Raw genomic sequence first — 18,189 nt, 5'->3', positions numbered from 1 at the left:
CCTACTAATTCTTTCCTTAATAGAAGTTGAATGAATGAATGAATGAATGAATAAATATAGTATGGGAGGGCAACCTCCAAGGAATATCAGGGTTGTGATGCAGAGGAAGGCATTGGCAAACCACCTCTGAAACATCTCTTGCCTTAAAAAAAGTCTAGCTCACCACCTAGTGATGCATAATGCTAAAGAGCTAGAACTTCTGGCTGCCAGACAAGCTTAGGATCTCCTGGCTATTTTACACACAATGCCAGATGATTATGATAAGTATACTGTGGTATTCTATCTACTTATAAAGAAAAGTGTTAAGATTACATTTTGAAACTCTGAATCTTCCACACAAGGACTGCAATATCACTTTCTAAGAGGCTGAGCCTAGACTCAGCGGTGCAGAGGCATCAGAGTACAGATCAACATTTAAGACCACCAGGTTTCATACACATAGGTCCTCATCTCTTTGTTCCTATGTTGCAAAAGGCCCCTGAACCTCAGCAGCAGTCAGCTGCTGCAACACTACTTAATTAATTGCCTGAACAGGCATAAACCAGCTCAAAACGTAAGGCAATGTTTATTAAACCTACTCCACTCAATAATGGGTTATAATATTTAACAACATCAAATAGTCATATTTACCAATATCAAATGATGCCATAAATAACATTGCCCCATACCAGCTTAGCCCAAGTCATTCCCATGACAGAATTAAGCCAAGATCTTGTTACATGAAGAACACAGATGCTCTCTATAGTATAAATGAAGTAATCAACTACAGAGAAACAAAGAACCTTCAATATATTTGGCACTAAAAACAACTGCATCCGCAGATCCTCTTGCAGGAAAATACAATATTAATTCCATGGGAAATTGGTTTATTAAAATTATTCTTTGACTGTGTGAAGGTAAGTACACAATGCTATATATTGAAGTGTACACTGAAGTACACAATGCTATATATTGAAGTGTAGTTGTTCAAAAATAATCACTATTGTTTTGTTTATGCAAGGATAGTTTAACTTCATGAAGTATTGCTCCTTTCAGTAAGGAAAATCATCTACTCATAATATCAAGGCTTTTAACATGCAATGTCCTTTGTATGCCTTAGTCCATTTATCACAGAATAAAAGAACTCCTGAATTCAGTATTGGTTGGTTGGTGCTTCAGCTAACATGGCAGTAGTTGGATATAATCTGTTAAGAAGGGGTTGCATACCCACCCCATTAAGTATCAAATGCTTGGATTTTAGCAGTGGCCAGCAGTGGTGCTGTTGTTCAGTCGCACAGTCAAGTCCGACTCTTCGCAACCCCATGGACTACATCACGCCAGGTCCTCCTGTCTTCCGTCATGCTCCGAAGTTTGCTTAATTTCATATTCGTTGCCTCGATAACACTGTCTAACCATCTCATCCTTTGCTGTCCCCTTCTTCTTTGACCTTCAATCTTTCCCAGCATCAGGGTCTTCTCCCAGCATCAGGGTCTTCTCCAGTGAGTGCTCCCTTCTCATTTGGTGGCAAAAGGATTTGAGGTTCAGCTTCAGTATCTGGCCTTCCGGGGAACAGTCAGGGTTGATTTCTTTTAGGATTAACTGATCTGATTTCCTTGCAGTCCAGGGGACTCTCAAGAGTCTTCTCCAGCACCATAATTCAAAAGAATCTATTCTTCAGCACTCGACCTTCCTTATAGTCCAACTCTCGCAGCCATACAGTACTACTGGGAATATCATTGCTTTGACCATACAGACTTTTGTTGGCAGGGTGATGTCTCTACTTTTTATTATGCTGTCAAGGTTTGCCATCACTTTCCTCCCAAGGAGCAGGCATCTTTTAATTTAATGGCTGTAGTCACCAGCAGTATCTTTCATAACTGAATGCCTTTTCTTAGAAAAGACTGACCTTAGTCAGACTTAAATATTGTAATGTGCTCTCTTGTAGGGTTACTTTTGAAGGATCTTTAGGAAATGCAAATAGGTACAGTGTGCAGCAGCTAGAATATTAACTGAAACACACTAGATGAAGTACATTACTCTGATATTGTTTAATCTGTATCAGTCACTTACTCATTTTTTGTCCAGTTAAAAGTCAAGCTGTTGACGTTTGAAGTTCTTAACAGTGTAGGGCCAAATTTTCTCAAGACCACACCAGATGTACCCACCCAAACCATTATACTGATATCTGTGCAGCTCTTCATTGTCTAAAGCTAGGACAAATGATAGACACTTTTCCAGGGTAGCTCCATGTATGCTGAATCCATTCATCCTTGTTAATGCTGATTTTTGAATGAGCAATGAAGACCTAGTACAGGTGTGTCAAACATGCGGATCAGGCCCTCAGAGGGCTTTTATTAGGCCCAAAGTGGAACTGGCTGTCTTCTGCTGCTGCTTCCAGTTCTGCTGCTGCTGAGTCATAGTAGATTTTCCGTTTACAGATACACACCTGAACAGCATACTCAAGACTGCAACAGCACAGACATTTTGATGAAATAATTCAGAGCAAGAGGTGTCAGTTATCAGACACTGTCAAATAAACAAAATATAGCAAGTGTGCTAATGTTTTAAGCATGTTTTTATTTTAAGCGAAAAAACCCCTTTGTGGATGTGTCCTTTATAAAGTTTATATCTCTGCTACCTGGCATTACATTTTATGGCTCAGTCCAACAAGGTCTCATTTATGTCAGATCTGGCCTTCATAACAAATGAGTTTGACACCCCAGACCTAAGAAGTTTAGGAAATTTTTTGAACTTTCCTACGTATTTCTGCAGACAGGCAGATTTGGTTTTCTAACTTTCTCCTGTTATTCCCTGCAATTTTATATGAATTAGATTGTTGTAGGTTTGACTAATTTTAATTTGTTACTTGCTCCTTAATTAGTTTAGATTTTAATTGCTTTAATTATACATTGTTAGCCACTGTGTATATTTAATTGAAAAGTGGGGTCAAAATAAACAAATACAAAATGATTGCTTCATAAGTGTTTCAAACAATTTTCGTTGTGGTGATTAGTTTTCATGGCTTCCTAATTGTAACAGCTGGATCTGGCTTGGACTTGGGTCCTATGTCAGTAAAAAAACAGAGTATATAAATACCCTAAATAAATAGAACAGTATTATGAATTCTTAGCCCACCTGGCTTAGCCCCAGTTTTATATGCTTTCAGATTTAGTCATTCAAATTCCAGTAAGAATACTAAAATCCTGCAATGTACTGAGAATCCTCAACCATGCAACTCACTGGCTGACTTTGTGCCAGTCACTCTCTAACATACCTCAGTATGAGGATAATGAGGAGAGGGTATAGGAACCATATCATGCCACCCTAAACTTCCTGGAGAAACAAGGTAAACCAAAAGTAATAAATCAAATAATAAATCAGAATATGCAAAAGACATATAAACACATCTATTAGTGAGATGCTCTTATTCATAATAGTAATTTTAGTCATATATATTTAATTTGTTGACAATGCTTTAGTGACCTCCAGGAATATGCTCCATACTGGTGAAAATGATACTAGTATTAAACAGGTTTTTATAGGGGATTTAGGGGTCTCATCATCAGGATCCACTTTTAAAAAGAAATCTTCTAGAATCCAGAAGTGATCCAGTTCACATCTAGACATAATATCAAGAATTAAACAAATGCTTAGTATAAACTAGAATTTGAAAAAGGTTGCATTAATCACTGTCAGGAATGTGCAGTCAGCTAAACATCACTCAACCCAACTGTACTGATTCCTTTAATATTTAATAATTAGTTTGAATGGAAAACTGAATGGACTGTCACTATGCAGAAACATTCAGATCCTTTCATTATCTGTTGCCTGGTTTGGAGTTTTAAATCTGGAAGAACATGGGCTGGAAGAACATGGGCTGTGAGTAGATCAACAATGAACTGACCAATCAGCAACATTAAAGACAGATCTTCCCACCAAAAAGGAAATGGCTGATGTCTCGGTTTCTCCAAAGTTTTGGTCATAACAATCAATTGCTGGTTCAGTTTATTTATTTATTTTAATTTTATTACAAAAGTTGCACCCTGTTTTTCTGCCCTCATCAGTGCCACCAAGGTAGCTAATGAATTAAAACATGTCTTAAAAACCATTAAAACAAAGACACACCACTATAACAATTAAAATCAAGCTAATGTATATAATGCAGGGAAAGGTTTAATGGGAATCGATACAACCACAGTCGCTCTTGTTTTCCTACCAGCCCATTCTTTGTTAGACAGTGTCTGGGAGAAGATGGAGGCCAATGCCACATTTCCCATCCCTCCCCAGCAATAGGCAGCGGTGCCTCTAGCCAGACCAAAAGAAATGGTTTGATTACTGGCATTGAAGCAGAGAAGAAGAAGAGGAGGAGGAGGAGGAGGAGGAGATTGGATTTATACCCCGTCCTTCACTACCCAAAGGAATCTCAGAGCGGCTTACAAACTCCTTTCCGTCCCCCTCCCCACAACAGACACCCTGTGAGGTAGGTGGGGCTGAGAGAGCTCTGACAGAAACTGCTCTTTTTCAAGAACAGCTGTGCCAGAACTATGTTTTGCCCATGGTCATCCAGCAGGTGCAAGTGGAGGAGTGGAGAATCAAACCCAGTTCTCTCAGATTAGAGTCTGCACCAGTGTTCCCTCTAAGCTGAGTTAGTGTGAGCCAGCTCACAGTTTTTTAGCCTCCGGCTCACACATTTTTGTCTTCGCTCAGGAAGGAGGGCTCCAGAGCAAACTGATGCATGAAGTTGCCAAATCGCTCGCTCACAACTTTAAGGCCGGTAGCTCACAAAGTAGAATTTTTTGCTCACAAGACTCCACAGCTTAGAGGGCACACTTAACCACTACACCAAACTGGCAAACTGCAGACTAGGACAGAGGGATGGAGACAAGTACAATACTCCTCCTTTCACTGGCGATAGACAGTGACTTTTAATGTGTGAGCATAGCCATCAGTAACACACTGAGAAACAGAGAGACTAGGGCCAAACTAAATGACATGTAAAAGATCACTGATAGGATCAATTTGAAACCCTCTGAGGTCCTTAACATTCCTTAAATGCAGCCATAGGGGTACATTTGGAGGGGGGGGGGTTAACACTTTCCCTCAATGCTGCTTCCCCACTACAAATGCTCTAACTGCTACTAGCTACTCCAGAAATGATAAAGACAGGCACCATCACGACCACTTGTAAACAAAATGAGAGAAGCGTTTTCAATGAGTATGGAGAACATGGGTAAGAGGAGTTAAATCCTGCCCTCCCCCCATGACTTACAGTGTCTGTTAATGTATTTCAGCATTTTTTCTCTCTTCATGGCTCAGCTCTGAGTTTGGAGTCTGACTGGGAGAAAATGTGTCTCAAGCTTGCAAAGTGCAATGAAGTAAGGCAAGGGAAGGGTCGGTTTAATCCATTCGTATAATCCATTTTTTTTTGTTCAAACAAAGATGCTCATCTTCCACTTTAGACTTGAAAAGGTGTGATCATACATGGGAATAGCACTATTAGGCATCATTTGTAGTCATTTTGTGATATGACATGCTTTTCTTATGTTGCAGAATACCTAGAAAACATATATTGCATCATAAAACATGCTGCAGAAGTGGCAGCCAATACTTTTCTCACTTACTGTGCTGATCTCTAACCCCTTCCCATTGCTCACTTTGTACTCTTTTCCCCAAGCCAGGTATTGACTGCTGTTGTCCTAATCCTGTCATTTTTTAAGACCACCAAGGTAAGATATTTGGGGGGCGGGGAGGGTTTGTTGCTGAGCCTGCCAAAACAGCTTTAGGTCTTTTCTCCAGAATGTTGAATGGCTAACACCATAGTATAACCCCCCCCACACACACAATTTAGTAACAAATAAATAGTACAAGAAGGCCATTTCATACTTCACTCTTTGCCCTAGAGTAATTAAAATGCTGGAAACTTGTCAAAAGGAGCTCACATTACAATGCAAGGTTGTACAATATTTTGTTGATACAGAGACCAGAGGTAGGTTAGAGAGAAGTACAGAACCATGACATTCAATACTACTAATAAAAGTGATCCTTCATAATCTACAAAGATATACAGAGGCATGACCAAAGATTGATTAAGACAGATGGAGGGGGCCTGGAGCATGTTCCAAGGCACCACTCATCTGAACTATGGTGCCAGATTCTCAGCTGCCAATAAACATATGCAGTAGAGAGAGGCTACAGAAAATGAAGCCACAGAGCCTGCCAAATTATCATCATCCCTACTCACTACTAACCTTGAAATCCTCTGAAGTCCTCAGTCCTCAGAATAGGATGAGCTATCAGGATTTTATACCTGCTGAGAACTTGACTGCTGCAGCTCCTGTCTCGAGAGAAGAGAATCTATATATCTAATTTTGAACAGTTCTCTCTGAGTGCGGTTACTTATTTCTGCAGATAGGGGGCACACTCTCCCCCCAACAGGTTTTTCTACAGACTCAGGGGACTCCTCGGGTCTCCAGAAAAATCCAAAAAAGAAAAAGAAAAACCAACAACTCGAGGAGGGTTGAATCCCCCCCCCAATATTTTGAAATGGCTGCCCCACAGGGATCTACTCCAGGCCCCACCACATTGACAGTGAGAGATAGACTGGCTGATAGCCATGGGGGGGGGAAGCAAAAAGCAGGACTGGAGATTGGATTGGGAAGGATCCTTCCTGCTGTATGGATGACTAAACAGCAGGGGGGTTGAAGCCAGGTCTGAGACTAGGATTGCCTGCTCCAGGTTTGGAAATTCCTGAAGATTCTGTGGTGAAGTCTGAGGAGTGAAGACTTTGGGGAGGGGGGAGGCCTCAGCTGGATATAATGCCACAGAGTCCACCCATTTTCTCCGGGGGACAGACCTCTGTTGTCTGGAGTTGTTGTTATTCTGGGAGATCTCCAGGTCCCACATGAAGCCTGGAAAACCTAGGCCTAGCAGCACCCCCTGGGTGACTTGATACCACCTGGCTGCTTGCTATTGGTCACTTGCTACTGTTCAACAGCAGCCACCCTATAGAAAGTCAGTGTAGTATAATGGTCAGAGCTTCAGAGTACGGTTTGCGAGACCCAGGTTTAGATCCCTATCTTGCTGTGGAAGCTCACAGGTTAATTTTGGATCAGTCACATACTTTCAGACTAATCTACCTCTTAGGGTTCTTGTATGGATAAAAAGATGGAGAGAATAATGTAAACTGCTTTAGTCCCCACTGTGGAGAAAGACCATTGCTTTCCTCAGTAGAAGCTGCAGGGGGAAAGGAGACTGAAAGCTGAAGACAAGAGGGGCAGATAAAGGTAGGTTGGCTGTTGGGTGGGAAGGAGATAGGGATGCCAACTCCAGGTTGGGGAATTCCTGGATATTTGAGGGGTGGAGCCTGGGTATGGTGGAGATTGACGCAGGGAGTGACTTCAGACAGATTTAATGCCATTGACTCCACCCTCCAAAGCAGTCACTTCCTTCAAGGGAACTAATGTTGCCAACCTCCAGGTGAGGACTGGAGATCTCCTAGAATTACAACTGATCTCCAGATTACAGAGATTAGTTTCTTTTCTTTTTTTAATGCCCCCCGAAGGGGATTTTTTAAATTGCATTTTCTAAAAACTACAGAAAAAAGGGAGAGTACTAATACATACTAGAAGAAGGGGAGACAGAAAAGTGGGTCCAAGGTGTGGTGATCATACAGAATGCTTACAAATATGGCATAAACATACACTTTCAGTTGTTGACCTTGAAGGTGACAGTTAAATACGTCACTTATAGAAGCTCTGGCCCATACTGACTGTTTGTAGTATATTGCTAAGGGTGGAGTTTATGGTATTATACCCTGCTGAGGTAACTTCCAAACTTAAACCTTATCCTCCCAAGGCTCCACCCCCAACATGGAGCTGGGAAGCCTAAGAGGAACTGATCTCTGTATCTGGGCAATCTGTTGTGATTCCTGGAGAGTCGCCGCTGCCACTGCTGCTGTGGGGCAGGGGAGTAGGTGGGAGGCTGAGAGAGTGACAGGGACAGAAAGTGACCAGGCAGGGGCCGAAAGGAAGTGAAGGCATGGAGAGAGAATGACAGAATGAGTTAGAAAAGGAGTGGCAGGAAGGAGAAAGAGGGTGAGAGAAGTAGGGGAAGAGGGGAAGAAGCAGAAGTTGGAGAAATGGGATAGCTGCTCCTGCAAGTTTCTTGTGGGTTCCCACTTGTAGTTCTAGGTTATCGGGAATTTTAAGGAACTCAGAACAGGCCAGTGCACATTTAATATTGTTTCGTTTCCTGAAAATTCCTGGATAATTAAATTACACTGGGAACCTCTATGGATCTGGGGTGATGCTCTATAGCTAGGTTAGCATAAGCGTAATGGTTACTCTGTCCTTGCCTATAGGAGCAGGAAAAAAGAGAACTTGTCATCAATTCGTTTTTGCCTTGAGAGTCAAGATTTAGGATGCCCGCTCCTTCCAAGGTAAGCAATGGTGACTTAAAATTAACAAGCAATGAACTGCTTAAAATTGAAAGCCTTCAGGAATGGATGTGAAATTGCCTGAGGCATATAGCAGAACATTGCACAAGTGGTACATAGATGACACTTAGCTGCATTTCTCAAGGGATACGACAGGTTGGCAAGTGGAAAGCCACTGAAGTAAAGAGTATTCAAGTAGCCTCCAAATAGCAACATAGCAGAATAACCTTCAAACAAGCAGTCATTAAGATAAAACCAAGAGCAATTTACCACTACTGTTTATGACCAGAGGACATGTTTCCTCTAGTCTTGGTTTGTTATTTATGCTAGTCTTCTTCATAAGCTGCACACTCAAATGAACTGTAACTAAAAATATACTCAATGCTACCACCCCTAGGCGCTTAAAGGAAAAGTTTTCTTGGGTCTAAGCAGAACCAGATTTGCACTTTCTGTGCATTTTTGCCTTCAATATTGTAAGATTCCTTGACAATGTTAATGGTGAAGCAGATGACTAATGGTCTACTGCCATGCTTCACCAAGGATGACAGGAACATTCCTAAAGAGGCAAAAGCAACTTTGGGGAGCACAGGAACCTTTCTCAGACCAAACTGTGTTCATCTTGACTGGGAATGAATTGGCCTTTTGAGTTCGTCTGTGTGACTTCCCAGAGTGTATAATACAGGCAGCCAGATGTTCCAGTGCAGCACCAGGAGTACTGTTGTCCTGCCCTTCATTTTCAATAGCCTTTCCAAGTCTTTGAAGTTTCCATACATCGAACAATTCTGCAGATCCACATGTTCTCAATATCTTGCTCTTCTTCAACTATGCTCTATGTCAGACCTGGGATGAGTTTCACCTACCATTTTAAAAAACAAAACAAAATATATTCAGTGACCTTGAGGAAACCTGGTTTTGTTCTTTAATGTATGAGAGGTTGACTAAATGTATGAGGATGCCTAGGATCTTCGGGAGAGATTTAATCCTCCACATTACAATGGTGGGTGAAAGCAATATAAACAAAATAAGTATTTATTGCTATTTATTCCCTTCCCCCACATGGAACTGCTTCTTCAAAACTGAAGAACATAGATTTTTCTTGCTAACTTTCCAGTTCCTAAATTGAAGTATGATCCCCTAGACTGAATGTTTGATATAGGAATGCCAGAGTTTCAACTCCTGCTTGACTGAAACTCTGAGCAACAGACAGATGCACTGTCAAGCTTGGTGTTGTCAGAGAAACAGGAAACCTTTGAAGTGGCACCTCAAGATTGATTGATTGACTAATTCAATTTATAAACCGCCCTCCCCTGGAGGGCTCTGGGCGGTGTACAACATATGCCGATACTCATATGCCAATAAAGGCCTGTGTATGTATGTATATGCCGATACATCAATAGATTTAAATAATCAACAGTAGAAACAGTTAAAACAGTATAATATATATAAAACTCATCCAAGGCATTTGATATCAGTTATAGCTTCCCCATAAGGTGGGAGGGCGAGAGACGGAGGCCAGGCTACATGGTAAACCATTGCTGTCTTCAACCATAGGCCTGGTGGAACATCTCCGTTTTACAGGCCCTGTGGATCTGTACCAGGTCCCGCAGGGCACGGATGTCACTAGGCAGAGAGTTCCAATTACCTCAAGACATGAGCAGCAGCTTCTAGGCAAGCAGCTGAGAGTTGCAGACGCTAGGCACAAGTGCAATCTTTTCAGCTCCTGAGCTTGCCATGCTTCCTTTAATGTGGGCTGTAAGGGGCTGAGGAGGACACACTCATGACTGGGCCTTCAATTAGGGTGGCAGGTACTGCTACTACTTGCTCCATGGAACATCTCAATAATGCCCATATCCTTTTGGAATGAACTAGCTGTGAAAGTTAACATGATTTCTTCACCACAGGTCTTTAGATGGATAGTCAAAACCACACTTATTTCACCATGGAAATGCTGTGATGGGCTTATATTTATATGTGGGCTGTATAGTTCTTATATATTTACACTGGTTTGTTGTATTTCATTTGGCTATGTTTGATTATAGGTTATGAGCTACCTTGGGCTCTGAGGAAGGAAGGAGGGATATAAATGTTTAAAAATAAAAAAAATGAATCAGTGACTGCAAATACTGGAATTATATGAAAAATGTGCTCATTTGTAGCTATGTATTCTGAAAGAAATTTACTTTTAAAAGTGCTACTTAAAATTCAGGTAAAATTTGAGAAATAAATAAAACATAGCCACACAGCAAAATGCATCTAGCTAGGCGGCTTACTATCAGGTACATTTTAAACAAAATATGTTAATTGTGAGTAAATAAAGTGCAATGTGGGGGGAAAAGTGGAGAAGCAGGCTGCAGCGCAGCGAGGTGGACTTGCTCGAGCATGCCGGCCACTTCATATTAAGATTTCAAAATGTACCTGAGGAAAAAAATGAAGATCTCACCAATAAAACGACGAAATTATTAGCGGAACATATGAACATGGAAGATGTAGACAAGATTACCCAAGAAATTGATGTAGCCTTCAGAATGAACTCAGCTTACACAAGGCGATTTCAATTACCAAGAGAGGTGCAAATTTGTTTCCATAAGAGGGTTGTTAGAGACAAGCTACTGAGAGAAGTGAACACCGCACCACTGATGATGAAAGACACCGAAGTAAATGTTCTAAAAGAAATCCCATAGAGAGTCAGAGAGAAGAGGAAAGATTATACCAACTTGACAACATTGCTGAGGAACAATACTATAAACTATAGATGGCTCCTACCTGAAGGTCTGATTTTCACTTTCAAAGGTAAAAAAATATAGAATAACATCAATCTTGAAGGCAGAAGACTTCCTTAAAACCTATGGAGATGAACTCGCAACAGAAGAAGGGAAGGAAGAGGGAGAAGATGAAGGAGAAGAAGAGGAGGAAGAAGAAACTTTACAAGGTGCAGCGGCAACTAGCGTGAAAACACAGAGAACAAGAAGCCGGATTGAAATACCTCCTGCAGAAAGATTAAGAACAACAAAGACTTCGCCAGAGGGTGCATGTTAGGCCAGTCACCCCCCTTTCATTGTATGTGTAGCCCTAGGTAGGATGTGTTGTATAATGTAATGTGAACCGCTCAGAGCCCTTAGGGGGTGAGCGGTATACAAATGGAATGTAATAAATAAATAAATAAATAAATAACAAGAAAATCACCAGTCAATACAGGACAATTGACAAGAGAAAAACAGGAACAGAATCGGAAACAAGATGGATAGAGGCAAAATAAAAATAATTTCGATTAATGTGAATGGATTTAATGGAACACACAAAAGAAGAATATGCCATCAACTTAGAAAGCAAAAACTGGATATTATATGTCTTCAAGAGACATATTTAAAAAGTGTATAAGAAACATTTACAAGCAAAAGGACTTGGCAAAATTTTCACAGCATCAGATAAGGAGAGCTACATTTGTAAAAAAAATCACCTTCAGCTTGAACAAATATATGCATCACAAGATGGAAGAATCTTAATGGTTGCAATACAAAGACAAATGAAAAGAATGCTTATTGTGACTATCTATGCTCCAAACCAACATCAAGAAAATTTTTACAGAAGATTGCAAAACTTGATTACTTAACAAGATTACTAGGAGATTTGTATTACAGGGGATTATAACGTGGTTTTTGACAAAAAGGAAGACAGGAAAACAAATATACAGGGGAAAAAGAGAGGAGGTAATGAATTTCTACCTGTTTTGTATCAACTCCTGCAAGAGCTGAAATTAGTGGACACTTGGAGGGTAAGAAATGCCACTAAACAACAATATACATACTTCTCAGCAAGACATGACTCATGGTCTAGATTGGATATGTGCTGGATCTCGAATATGGTTACTAAAGACTTACAAGAAGCAGAGATTGAAGCTGGAACATATGCAGATCATAAACCCATTATATTAGAATTACAAGAAATGAGACCTAAAAGTAGATGGACATTGAATACAGCTCTTTTGAAAAGTGGCAAATTTATTAATAAAATGAAAGAAGATCTTAAGTTCTTTTTCAGGGAAAATATACAACCTAATATGCCCATAAAAGTAGTATGGGACGCTTGTAAGGTATTTTCCAGAGGACAACTGATAAAAGAATCTGCTAGAGTAAACAAACAAAGGAAGCAAGAATATGCCAACCTTAAAAAAGAAATTCAGATTCAAGAAGGGAAAATGATGGTCCCACCAGTATCTCTAAATATGAAATCTAAACCTAAGCTACTACAACACAAGATGAATTGTTTACTTAAGCAAGAACTATCTAAGAAGCTGTTGTTTGCTAAGCAAAACTTCTTTGAGAATGCTAATAAGCCAACAAGATGGCTGGCCTATAAAATTCGGAATCAAAAAGAGAAATCTTATATAAAGGTCTTAAACAAGCAAGATGGAACAGAAACAAATAGACTACAAGAGATGAAAACTATAGTAGAAAATTTCTACAAAGAGCTTTATAGAAAATCAGATATAAATATAGAACAGATAAAGGGGTACCTAGAAACACATCAACCAAAGAAATTTACAGAAGACCAAATTTACAGAAGACCAAAGAAGCCATTCGCTATGATTGAACTGGTGGAGGCACTGAAACGGCAAAATAAAGGTAAAGCACAAGGACCCGATGGACTTCAAATAGAATTCTACCTTACATTCGAGGAACAATTATTGCCCCCTTTAAAAGATATATGTAATAATATTATGGACAATGGAGAAATTCCAGATTCATGGAAAGAAGCAATAATCTCTTTGATACATAAACAAAACAAAATAAAATATCTGGGAATTATGATGACAAATAAATGCAGTGCCTTAAAAGAAAACAACTACAAAGAACTGCTGAAGACAACTAAACAAGATCTAGAAAAATGGGAAAACTTACAGATATCCTAATGGGTCGAATTGCTTTAATTAAAATGGCTTGAATTAAAATGAATGTACTTCCGAGGTGGATATTTTTATTTCAGACAATCCCTATTTTGCAAATTCAAAAAATCTTTGAAGACCTGGACCACTGTCTCGAAATTTATTTGGCAAGGGAAGCATCCTAGAATAAGACTGAAGGCCTTACAAGATTCTAAAGAAAGAGGAGGTTTTGGAATTTCCAACTGGATTTTATATTATAGAGCTACGGCATTAGCATGGATTAGGGACTGGATCATTCTAGAGAATAAGAGAATATTAAAGCTAGAAGGCCATGATCTTATGTTGGGGGATGGCATGTATTTTTATGGTATGGAAAGGCGTCTACTCAAAAGTATTTTAAACAACATTGGCTTTGAGCATCTTTATTGAAAGTATGGGAAACTATACATAAACAATTTTTTACAAAAAAATTCAAAATTGATTGCACATTTGGAAGCATTCATGCTACTGAATATCTATTAGGAAGAGAAACCAAAAAGATACCAGGATATTTTGGACTCCAAGAATGAGTTGAGACCATTAAAGGATTTATCGTGGTGGCAAAAAGCTCAAATAGAATCTAGATATACCAAAGATAAGAAAATAGGCTTCCATGAGAACTTGATGGAGATTGAAAAGATTATGATAACTACTGACCAAAAATTCATAAAAAACTTATACCCTACAAAATATTGGTCACAATATTGATTTTGAGCAATGGGATCAAATATGGAAGAAAAATATAAAAATGACAAAAGCTATAGCCTATAAAGAAAAAGTATATAAAATGTTTTATAAATGGTATGTAACACCAGAGAGGTTAGCGAAATATGACAGTAAATGTTCAAATAAGTGTTGGAAATGTGAAAATAAGGTGGGTTCATTTTATCATATGTGGTGGCACTGTGAAATAAGTAAAAAATATTGGATATGGATTCATGAAATGATTCAAAAGGTGATACAGCTATACCATTTACACCAAAGGTATTATTATTGAACATTTTACTGAAAGAACTCAATAAAGATGATCGCTATCTTACTGTATACTTAACAACTGCAGCCAGAATCTTATATGCCAAATATTGGAAGACACCTGAGACACCCAGGAAACAAGAATATATAAACAAAGTGCTAGAGGCAGCTGAAATGGACAAACTGACTTTATTGATGAAAGGTCTTCAGGATTCTACATTCCAGAACACTTGGACACGATTTTATAGCTGCCATAATAAATATGTTTAGGCAGATACAATTAAAAGACGACTTACAAGATAAAGTACATTTATATAACCCAACAAGATAGAACTGTAATGATATATACTCGCATTATACAAAACTAGAAATATTGATTATTTAGGCATAACTAATGTAATAATTATGAAAATTTACTACCCCCATCAATGTTATGTTTGTATGTTTGTTTTACTGTTTGTTTGTCAAGTTTGTATTGTATTGTGGAAAAAAAATTACTAAAATTCTGTCCTTAGGGGCAGTTTTAAAAAAAGGGTAAAAACAGGTTGCTTACCTGTAATTGATGATCTTCAAGTGGTCATCTGTGTATTCACACCTTTGAGATTAGGACACCTGCACCTGATCCAATCGGTGAACTTCATAAAGCTCATTACAAATTTTCCCCCATGCTCCATCCCTGTGACACATACAGGAGCTCCACTGCACATGCCCACAGGGGCGGGGCTCGGGTAGCCCACCAGTTCCTTCTGACCACTGAGCAAACCACAAAATGTAAAGAGCGGCCTGACAGCAGAGGGGAAGGCTGGGAAGGTGGAGTGAATGAACAAATGACCACTTGAATGTCATTAGTTACTAGTAAGCAACCTATTTATCTTTGTTGTGGTCTCTGTGGATCACACCTGTAGGAGAGTAGCAAGCTCTGGCTCACTTGGAGGAGAGTGTTGGTAGCTACTCAGTCAAATGCAGACTGCAGGACTGACCGACCCACCAGTGCTCTTGTACATGTGGATGTACATCCAAGGCATAGTGTCTGATGAAGATAGCAGGAGTCACCCACGTTGCTGCCTTGCAAATGTCTTGCAGAGGGATCCCCCTGAGGAAGGCAGTGGAAGCAGCCATGGCTCTTGTGGAATGTACCTGGACTGGTCCCAGTAGGGGTTGCTTTGCCAACAGGTAGCATAGTTTGATGGTCTCAACAATCCATTTGGGCAGTCTCTAGGCTAAGATCCAATGTTCTTTCCTCTATGGTGCATAGGAAATGAAAAGGTGAGGGTCCTTGCGATCTGGTTTGGTCCCGTGTAAGTAAAATAGAAGAGCACGCTTCATGTCCAAAGAATGAAGGAGTCTCTCCATGTCATTCTTGGGGTTAGTGAAGAAATCTGGGAGCACAATGTTGGCGTAAAGGCGGATCTGTAAGAACATGGCGTCTGGACTCAGAGTAACCACATTGCTGCAGAAATGTAGGTAAGGTGGGTAGTGTCAAAGGGCCGTACGTTTACTCACTCGTCTTGTGGATGTTATAGCAACCAAAAAGGCAGTTTTCCAGGCAAGGTCATGGCTCACACAAGGCCAAGGGTTCGAATGGTTTACCCCTCAGTTTCCTAAGAATTAGGGGGAGATCCCATGCTGGAACTGGGAGCTTGACTGGGGGGTACATACATAATGGGCCTTTGAGGAACTGCTTACTGTTAGGATGGGTGAAAACAGAGTGGCTATCCATGGACCAATGGTGTGTTGAGATAGCGGCCAAGTAGAGCCATATAGAAGAGTGGCTCAATTCTGAATCCATGAGAGAGAGTGAAGTAAAAAATGGATGGGAGCCTAGTTTGTTGTGGTGCAGCTGTGAAGTCCCAGGCAAAGGCAAGTAAGCTGTGCCATTTATAGGAGCAGGATTTTCTGGTTGATGGTTTCCTATTGTTGATCATGATTTCCCTCACTCATCCAGTGAAGGATCCAAGATGACCCTCCACACTGTGAGCTTCAGGTGTGGGACATCATGGTATAGCACCTGGCTCCCAAGGGTGAGAAGATCTGCAGCTGGTGGAAAGTGGTAAGTTTCTCCTTGGGATAGTCTTAGAAAAATGGGGACCACCCTTGCTGAGGCCACCAAGGCATGATCAGAACACTGTTGGGTTTCTCCCTTATCAGTTTGTCTACAACTCTTGTGATGAGGGGCAGTGGGGGAAAAAGGAATATAAACTGGCCTATCCAGGGGTATAGGACTCCATCCCCTAGTGAGAGTGGGTCCATCCTTCCTCTGCAGCAGAACATTTGATACTTCCGGTTTATTCTTGTGGTAAAGACATCCACAGCCAGGAATCCCCAGCACTTGAACACCAGGAATAGGTAGGTCTGATTGAGTTCCCACTCGTGCTAAGAAATTCCATTTGGATATTTTGAATTCCAGGCAAGTGCATGGCAACAAGAAAGGTTCCTCAGCTGATGCAAATGAACCAAAGTTCCATCGCAAGAGAGGAGAGACTTCAGAATACTGTGCCCCCCTGTCGGTTTATGTAGCTGAGGGCAGTGGTATTGTCCATGAGTACAGAGGCCACCTTCCCCTGTAAAAATGTTTAGAAAGACTGGAGTGTGAATGTGAATGTCAAGAGTTCTAGGAGATTTATATGGCACTGCTGGCACCCACACAGAGCCCCCTCATATGGGCACCCCAGCCCCATAGGGAGGCATCTGTCATCAGAGTCTATGAAGGTGACAGTAGCAGAAATGGTGCCTCTTCTAGAAGGTTGGAGTTGCATTCCCACCAGGTTAGTGACTCTAGGACAGGAGGAGGGACACAGAGTCTCATGAGGTGATGATGGTGGGTGGGTTTGAATTTCCATAGAAACCAAAGTTGAAGGGTCCTCAGCTGCAATTTGGCAAAGGGGAGGACAGTGGTTGTCATTGCCATCATGCCCAAAAGGTGCTGTACGGACAGAGCCATTGTTTCTGGATGATATTTGATCTGACAAACTAGTGAACTGATGGCTGTCGCCCTCTCAGTTGGGACGAAGGCTCTGCACACTGTAGAATCTATTACAACCCTAATGATCTGAACCTTTCTTGAGGGGGTGAGATTTGATTTCTTGTAGTTTACCCTGAGGCCTAGACAATTGAGTAAAGTGAGGGTCCTTCAAATGACTTCTTTTAGATTTTCCTCTGAATTAACCACCAGAAGCCAGTCATCTATGCATGGGAAGACTATAGTCCCTTGAAGATGTAAGTAGGCTGCCACCTCCACCTCCATTGTCTTTGTAGACATTCTTGGTGCAGTGGAGATTCTGAAGGGGAGCACCTTGTATTGGTAGTGTTCGTTTCCCACCATTAACCTCAGGAATTGCCAGTGGGGGGCAGATGTTCAGGTGGAAATATGCATCCTAGAGGTCCAGTGTGGCTATCCAGACCCCCTTCTTGAGCAGGGGCAGGATACTTTGCAGGAAGGTAATTTAGAACTTGTGGTAAGATATGAATTTGGTCACAGCTCTCAAGCCCATTATGGGGTGGAGTACACCATCTTTTGGGGGGACCGTAAAGTATTGGGAATAGAAACCAAGTGCCCACTAGGCTTGGAGGGACCACTTTAATGGCATTGTTTTCTAGAAGCGTTCAGACCTCTTCCTGTAAGATGTTGGATGGAGTTGGTGATGAAGACTGGCGATAAGGGTGTCTGAGGGTGTCTCATATCCCCAAGTGATGATGGAAAGTACTCACTTGTCTGAGGTGCTTCACCTCCATGCTGGAAGGCAGGGGTGGAGGTGGGTGGGTAAGAGGTGAGTCAGACGCAGGGCTTGTTTGGATCATGAGCAAGACCAGGACCTGCTTTGGAATGTGCGGGGTGAGCCAGTCACCCTGAGGTTGCAGGAGTTTTGATGCTCTTGTCCATCTC

The 18,189-nt window shown here is 40.9% G+C and overlaps 1 protein-coding gene across 1 annotated transcript in view; it reads right to left on the bottom strand.

Annotated features, from left to right (window-relative positions):
• Positions 1-18,189, bottom strand: part of FOXP2 (forkhead box P2) — a 523,287-nt gene that overhangs the window by 240,261 nt on the left and 264,837 nt on the right. The window contains exon 3 of the mRNA XM_015411071.1: positions 2,846-2,851. Coding sequence (XP_015266557.1) covers positions 2,846-2,851 — 6 coding nt within the window. The remainder of the gene's footprint in view (positions 1-2,845; positions 2,852-18,189) is intronic.

This window comes from Gekko japonicus, unplaced genomic scaffold (genome assembly GCF_001447785.1).
Source record: "Gekko japonicus isolate JY-2015 unplaced genomic scaffold, Gekko_japonicus_V1.1 scaffold658, whole genome shotgun sequence".
Lineage (NCBI taxonomy): Eukaryota > Metazoa > Chordata > Lepidosauria > Squamata > Gekkonidae > Gekko > Gekko japonicus.
This window is presented reverse-complemented; position numbering and strand designations above follow the sequence as displayed.